The sequence below is a fragment of the Montipora capricornis genome, chromosome 9 (assembly GCF_036669925.1).
Source record: "Montipora capricornis isolate CH-2021 chromosome 9, ASM3666992v2, whole genome shotgun sequence".
In the NCBI taxonomy this organism is placed as follows: Eukaryota; Metazoa; Cnidaria; class Anthozoa; order Scleractinia; family Acroporidae; genus Montipora; species Montipora capricornis.
Genome location: NC_090891.1, coordinates 48410743 through 48418917, shown reverse-complemented (window position 1 = coordinate 48418917; position 8175 = coordinate 48410743). Strand labels below are relative to the sequence as shown.

General features: G+C 39.5%; 2 protein-coding genes across 2 annotated transcripts; one reads left to right on the top strand and one right to left on the bottom strand.

The window, feature by feature from the left end:
- Window positions 1-262: 262 nt before the first annotated feature.
- LOC138015759 (inner centromere protein-like) lies at window positions 263-2405 on the top strand. Its single transcript, XM_068862868.1, has 3 exons — window positions 263-628; window positions 1144-1341; window positions 1568-2405. The coding sequence occupies exons 2-3, from the start codon at window positions 1157-1159 to the stop codon at window positions 2115-2117; spliced, it is 735 nt and encodes a 244-aa protein (XP_068718969.1). The 5' UTR covers window positions 263-628; window positions 1144-1156; the 3' UTR covers window positions 2118-2405.
- Window positions 2406-2661: 256 nt separating this feature from the next.
- On the bottom strand, window positions 2662-4179 carry LOC138017708 (uncharacterized). The gene is made up of 2 exons (XM_068864718.1): window positions 3336-4179; window positions 2662-3002 (listed from the first exon to the last, which is right to left on the bottom strand). Exons 1-2 carry the CDS (start codon window positions 3997-3999, stop codon window positions 2662-2664), a joined length of 1005 nt encoding a protein of 334 aa, XP_068720819.1. The 5' UTR covers window positions 4000-4179.
- Between the last annotated feature and the right edge of the window lie 3996 nt (window positions 4180-8175).

The window sequence follows — 8175 nt, the reverse complement described above, 5'->3', positions numbered from 1 at the left end:
TACAGACAACTGAAACCTTTTATAAAAGCGAAATTTGAACGAAAAAATTCAAGAAAAAGAACACAAAAAATAGTTTTCCAGGCAAAATTTTGTCATTTTAGCGTTGATTACGAATTTTTGGCTGGAAAATAAAATTTTCTTCAATTTATCTACTTTCTTGGACATAAATTTGACCGAAAACTGATGAGGCACGAATATTTTTGGATTTTTTGAAATAATCGGATTAGCGATCAATACGTAATTTGATACGGTGATGACAGTAGGGACCTTAAGCACCGGACAAATCTATGACGCGGACGTGGACCGGAAGTGCAGGCCTGCATAATTAACTTTGGTTGCCCCTGGTTACCGTTCTGGCCTCTCGTCTTGTCGACGTTCCCGACGACAAACTGCGGCAAGTACCGTTTCGTTGAAACGGCAGTCTATTTTTCGATAGTAAGTTTCCTTAAAGTAAGAGAAAACTAAATAGAACCCATTATTAATACCAAAGAATGTTGATTTATTATCATAAATCCATGTAACTCAATTATTGAGTCGAAAAATCACCCTCACTGTTTGTTTACTTTTTAGCCGTGCCGAAAATTAGGGCGGAGAATTCATCAGTAAAAAGCACTTGTTGTCCTCCAAGGTTTGCTTAATTTTTCCTATGTTTTAGACTAGTTATCATTTAGTGTTTTAATGGCTGTCTTAGTTTAAACAAGTGATATGTAGTTTTGAAAGGAGAAAGAAACCATTGGCATCTTGGCATTGTAAATTATTGTAACTAGCGCTTTTCGAATTTTCTTGCTCATCTATACGAAACTTCCGAGTTATGTAACCTACCGGCTAAATGCGCAAAATAACCTCTCGTGTGGTTATTGTTTTTCGGCTGGCTTTCCGTTAATTTTAAGTGTTGTTCCCGTTTAATAATTTCTCATTTCGTTCGTAGTTTGGGAATCGCTAGTTGTTTCTTGCAACCGCACGTTACAGTGCAATAACAAACCACTGGATTAATTGCATTCCAATCGGGCAGTGTTATGATTAACAGACGAGGAAACTTACAAATTCAGTACTATTCTACATATACCATTTTTTTTAACCCGACCAGCCAGACTATAATTATCTTGCATAGAATAAAACTTTTGTTTGCTTTTTTCTTTTTAGTTTCAAAAGGAACATGGTGTGGACAGAAAAGCATGATATGCTGTTATGCAGAGAAATTATAACAACTGACCCATTTACCGATATAAAAAAGGGAACCACTCAGAGAAGTGCTAAATGGGCAGCAGTTGCTGAAGCCCTTGTTGCTGTGAAGGATATCGATGTCCCATTTAGAGTAGACAAAAGGGCGGTAAGAGACAGGTAGGATCACACATTTTCTAAGTGAAATTTAATACCTCTATATCATGCTCAAAAGTGAACAAAACAAAAACAAACGAAAAATAAAAATGTAATGCAATGTACTTAACTTTAAATGCCCTTGGTGTGCCACACAAACCATTTTGCATAGATAGTCAGATTGTTTGTAGCTAACCTGCGAGAGGAATTTTTCGTGAAACTGAAAAAAATCCTTTACTTCTTGTTACAGATATAACCTCCTTGCAGAAAGGATGAGAGTAAAAATAAAAAATGAAGAAAAGGCAAGTGGCATTTCGCCCACAAGATCAGAAGTAGAAGAGGCACTTGAATATCTCATTGAGAAAGAGGGTGCTTCTGACGAAATCCACAAAAACAACATGAATAGGAAAGATGACATGGCAGAGAGGGAAAAGGCAGAAGAGGTAAGGAAGATGGCCATGGAGAGTCTGGGCACCACAAAGAGAAGGAAAGAGGATGAAAAAGAAAATTCTGTGGACTGCAAACAACCTAAAAAAAGACGCTCTACTGGAAGTGAGACCGTGGCCTTCCTGCGGGAAAAGAGCGAAAAAGAAAGACAGGGGAGGGCAGAAGAGATGGAGCTAAGGAAGGCTCAGTTGGAGCTTGAACAAAAAAAACACAATGATTTTTTGCAATTGTTGCAACAGCAACAACAACAACAAATGCAAGGTTTTGCAATGCTGTTCCAGCAACAACAGCAACAGCAACAACAGCAAGCTGATCTTTTGTTGAAACTTTTCGAGAAAGTAGAAAAAAAGTAATTTTTTTATCTTTCTGAGCTGATGATGAACTTGTCATTGAATTCTTCCTAACAGCCATGAAAAACCAAATTTTGTACTGTTAATTGTCAATGCAATTAAGTTGTTGAGATATTTTTATGCATGTGATAATTATTTTGGATGGCAATAAAATAATATTATTAATTATTACTGTGCTTGAGTGAACTGCCTAAAAAGCTAATATTTGATAAAAACTTATCGTGTTCAGATATATGGCAAAAAAGACACAAACACCATTAGGCCAGGCTAGCTAGAATCACCTCATATTCAATAATATTAACATTGTTAATGATGGTCTTATAAAATTCTTTCTACTTTTTATATTACAAATAAGACCACAGAAATGAATCAAAAGCTCCTGTAGCAATTCTTAGTAACTACTATAGACATAGTTTCTTTCTTATTGATGTCTCTTAGACCTTATTCAGTCTATGTAGTAGTCTTCCATGCAGTTAGCGTAAGTAGTCTTCCAAAACTGGTGGCTGAACATCAAAATATTCAGCTGTAAGGTTACCATATAGGGATGTCAGACAGTTCGTAATATGGCACCTACAATGTACATTTCTCCTACAGCACTCAAACAAATCTTCAAGTTTTTCTTGAAGTCAAGAAATTTAAAATCATTTATGACGTCCCCCAAAATCCACTCCACTGACATTCGCACTTTACTCATTGACTTGTTGAACAACTCCATTTGTTGAGTGAGTCTTGCTGTGTTTCTGAATGGGGCTTGCAAATGTATCCTTAATGGATATGCTGGATCACCATATATGCAGAGGGGTACTCCCATGGGTGAAAATGCATACATGTTTAAGTCACGCAGAAAACTTGACTCTGCCAACATAGCTGCATCATGCATCTTCCCCTCTGAAAAGAAAAATAATCATGCAAAGATGAATATATGTCACACAGGTCACATGTTCTAAAACATAAGACCTGACAATCATAGTTGCCTTAAAAGGACCCTAATGGGCTACATTCTCTGAGGGAACAGGTACACTCGATCACCGCAGGTGGTCCATTTTTTATCATTTAATTTTATCTTTCAGTGAACTTCAAGGCTTTATGCTTCCCAAGCAATGCCCTTCTATTTTGTTAAAAATTCATCATTGCCAACAGTTAATTAAAACAAAATATTAAAATCATTGGTGTCTACAAAGGGGAGTGAGCTGAGGTATGTAAGTAGAAATTCACTCTTACCTACTGGGCCAAAAAGATTGGCAATGATTCCATTAGGCAAACTCACAGACTGGAACTTAAGGGCATGCACCCTTTTATGTCCGTTGTAAACTAGCCTTTGGTCTTTTCCTGGACGACTGATTGCACGCACAGTTCCGTCTATGAATCCGAAACAATTATCAAGAGCAGCGCCAGCACAGCGAATTGCATTTGCGTACTCTTGCAAAGAGGCAGGGCTTAAAAGGAATTGATTCCACTGGGTTAGTCTCTGTTGGTGATTGTTGTAAATAAAATTCATAACTTCTTTGGTGATCATGCTTATAACGGGAACAGGACGTCCAAATCGTGCAATCATATCACTGAGGCGGCAGGGATAAGCAAAACGACGCAGAAGCATACAGAGTCCTTCAGTACCATCACATACACTCCTTTGCTGGCACTTGATGACCGGAGGGATACCCAAAGCATCAGCCAACCTTGGAATATCTTGCTTTTCGACACGAAAGTCGGCTACACACTCGACCGGGTCCAAGGCATCGAAGTTAAAGAGTTCGTAGTTTTCGTGTGGGAACTCGGGATTTTTTGACTTATTAATGTCGTCAAGAAGCATAAAATCGTTCTCGTCAATAATTCCATCAACATAACATTCCAAAACCAAGTTTCTAGTCTCTTTAAACGACGCCATTTAATGACCAAACACCCTTGTCAATATTTTTTTTTTTTGCGTAATTAAACGTAAATTGACGTCCGCGTATTCATTTAGTCACGTTAGCTTAATGTTTACTAGTGACGTGACCGACGACGTTCTCGTTCCCAGTTTTTTCCGGTAATGCGGTCACGTCCGCGTCATAGATTTGTCCGGTGCTTAAGGACGTTCGCGCCCATTGCTACTGCGCATCTTTTCGCACATGTCACGCACACGTCATTCATCGTAGACCACGCGGGTAAACACGATGCTAAAGGAGCAAAATGGAACATGAAAGTATGTGGCATCATGGGATAGCTGTGGACCCAGGTCTTCTCGGAAATGTCACGCAATGGCGTGACAGTGCGAATAGACAATCGCTTTGAGAACTTCGCAGCGATTTTACTCTCTTGAATGCTCAGTGACCCCCATTTTTCTTTCCGTAGATCACTTCCTTTCTTGATTTTGTCCATTTTAACAAAAAACAAAAAAAAATCTGTACGTGAGAAGTTACAAATATTTGGCCTTTTATGCTCTCGTGCGACCGAAGTTTTCTTTCTTAGACTAATATGTATTGTTTTTCAAGGTCTATTTCACTTCAGAAAAAGACATCAGCTGCAAAGGTTAATTTAGTTATATTAGTTATGTTGAACTGAGCACGTTTACCTGATCTAAATTTCACTCATGTAGCTTTTTTATTGCTGACAGTTGTAAGCTAAGATCGTCTTAAAGTAACGCAATCTTCTAAAAATGCACACCTCATGATCTCGAAAACGAGCACGGTGACCCCCCATTTTTTTTGCCTTTTTGGCAAAAGTAGATCATTACCTTTCTGCGTGGCAAAAAAAATCTGTACGTGGAAACGTTTTGGGCGCGAACGTCCTTAAGGTCCCTAGTGTCAAATTTGCGACCCGTTGCTAACGGCAACGGAAGCGATCGGATTACGAATAATTAACATCTGTTTGCCAAAAACCACCCAAATAACCGATTTTTCGACGGAAAATTCATCCCAGAGGATGAAACTATTCACTGGACATGTAATAAAGGTAAATATGCTCAAGCGAATGCGAAAACAAGCGAAAATTTTGAGGAAAAACACAATTCTGTGAGATCAAAGGACCAAGTGCTCCAGACACGCAATCGCATCGCTAAATAATTAATGTTACCTTTTCAGCAATTTTAACGCTTGAAATCCCATCCAATGAACCACAAATCCTTTTCTTTATCGATTGCGAAGCATGTAGTGCAATTTTTTGGCTGAAAAACTTTAGAAAAACCGCTTCGCGAGAGCTCCGCGATCGATTGAAAATTTGGTCATCGCATCGGCTCAAATTGCCTGAATTAGAATGGCGGTCATGTAGTCGTCATGAAAGCTAGAAAGCCGAGATTTTCAGGGAAACTGGGGCTATATCTCCCCAGTAAACACGCCAAATTTCAGCGGCGTTCTACGAATCCTACAAAATCGACTCCAGGGGGAGTCATTTTTGGTGAGGACTAGGGAAAAGAGTTTTTAAGCATTGCGTAGTGTAACATCCGTTCTGCAACTTGTCACGCACGGTTTGTGGCACCGGCCAATGAAAATGTTTCTTTAACCTCATGTGATCATCGAAACGAGACACGTTGCATGAAGCGTTGCTCCTTGTAACACCCGTAAAACAACTTGTTCGTAATGTGAGAACGTTTGTAGAAATGGTGTTGCGAGACAAGTTGCGCGAAAAATTGCACAGTGTAACAGCGCCTTTAGCCTATACCAGAGCTGGTTCAGCTGAATTTTGCTACCCTGTACCATAGTAAACTCCCCAGATCCTCCCTATCATAGAGTAGCTGTTTTTAAGAAACTACTGAGGTCACTAGCACAGGCTAGCCAAAACAAAACCTATACCACAATCGTTTCTCTCTCAAAAAAGGATTTATTTATACTTGTTCAGTTTGTTCGGACTTTTTCTGGTTTCCTTATTTGAGATAAAATCTTCAACCAGCTGGTCAGTTCCTTGAAAATTTATACCCTATTCTACATACAAACACTCTGATTTATGTTCCCAATCCTAGAGTAAACTGCTTGAAAACCATACCCTTCACAGCGGCACATACGTACAAAGCTCATAAATGGCAGTACCCCCCCCCCCCCCCTCTCCCGAGGCTTCTGGCCCTGTGATGACGAACACTTTCGACAATATCAAAGGTGACAACCCGAATTTTTCATCAAAGGTAACAAATTAAGCGCCGGAAAAGATGCAGTCACAATGCCGCCAACAAGGACATTGGCACAGTATTTAAACTTCAGTTACAGAGAAGAAGTCACTAGGGCCACGTTTTTGTGCAACAACAACAACAACAAACGCTGCAACGTGAAATTTCAGCTGCAGTGTCATCAATGGGCCATTGGGTCTTCTGCTTTATTTCACAGTCGAGCTCTGTGACGGGTGGCGAGAATGAATTTTCGAGAATCCAATTTTTAAATTAGGCTGTGTATCTAGCTGGTACTTCAAAAGCATACAGTTGATCATTTTTGCGAAATAACATTTGTCCGACTTCTCTCTTTTTTCGTTCTTTTAATTGGAAACCCTTTATTCAAGTTAGTGTAAAGGAATATCTGTGGAACCGCATGCATGCTAAGATTGGCCCATTCAAATATATTAAAGTTTGTAAGGAATTGTTTCCTCTTTTGTCTTTTGGCTCGATAGTCACGTTTGCGATAAAATACTGACTTTCTAAGCCTTCACTGAATTTCGAGATAAATAAAGTTGACGTATGTATGTATTTGTGTCACTCAGAACGTCGCATCGTTTGCAGAGCTGCATGACGCGAACAAAAGCAGGCGCACGGGAAATGGACCCGCAAGACGTAGACAAACACAATAGCCGTAAGGGTAAGTGGCTGAAAGCTAAAAGTTTGAGAAAAAGAAATATTAAGTGCGTTGAAAACAGCAGTAAGAGTGTCTCTGATGTTCCACAGTCATTACGGACACTGGCTGTTAAGCGTTCTCCTCACAGGACATACTTTCGTTCATTTTAACAATAGCCATCTTTATCATTATGGCCTTGAATCTTTACCAGCTTTGCCAGAGGAGAAAAAACTACAAATATTATGACAAAAACGAATGCGATACCAGCGGAATTGGGCGCTTGACTGACAAACCATTCTCGCCTAGAAGTTATACGTAGACCCAGGATATTTGTCAATGATATGATAGATATTAGAAAGATGGACGAGTATTACCACGTTAATTAAAGCGTGTGTGTGGCCATCAACGGGAGAAAAAGAAAGAATAATCCACAAAGGGTTTCAGCTGCGAAATGTCCTTCAAAGTTAACGAAAAGGAAAATACCTGTATATGATTTCGACCTAAGACCTGAAAGTACGGATGATATATGGTAAGCAGACAGATTAACAACTTTTGTTTTTAACTTGCAGAGAATTTCAACGGATCAGAGGAAAACTGCGATGTGACAGACACCGTTAACTGTCACTTATGACGACAACAGTATTAAAGACACATCTGCAATAGAGCAACTAGCTATAGCTACTAATATGACGATTGGATCTGTCAATGGAGAAGATTAGGTCGTTCTGCAAAATGTTTCAAAGAAGCAGGATCAAAGCAAGACCCTAGAGGACATCCCTTTTTGATGTTGCACCATTTACTCGTGATGTAACCAAGTTTCACTCTTCCTTGTCGCTTTCAAAGTAAGACCTAAGTAGGGATGATGAATCTTTACAAAATTTGTAAACCTTTAGTTTTTGGTTGACGCAAGAAGGAGGGAGTCAAATGCCACAACACCGGGAACTTCATCCCCTATTCTTCTCGAAGAGTGTGTGGGTTCTTTAAAGTCCCACAGAGAACTTATAAACTGGAAGATATTTGTGAGACTTGACCTACGGTTTACAGTCCTTATCAGAGAAGACTTGACAGTCTAACCATTTGCGGATGTAAGGCAGCACTTTCTCCTCACTTATTTTAAGACCCTGAGTGTTGGTCCGGCCGCAGTTGAACTCACAACCTCCCGCATGGCAGCCCGGTGCTCAGCCAACGGAGCCACCGCGGTGCGCGGTTGTTATTAAAGATATAACAAGTGTACCCTTAAAAATTTTGTAGTTCACTATTATCAAATTTAAATGCAGTTACTAAGAACAGAAAGGTCCTCCTGTGCTCTTGAATTATACTCAAAGAATTAT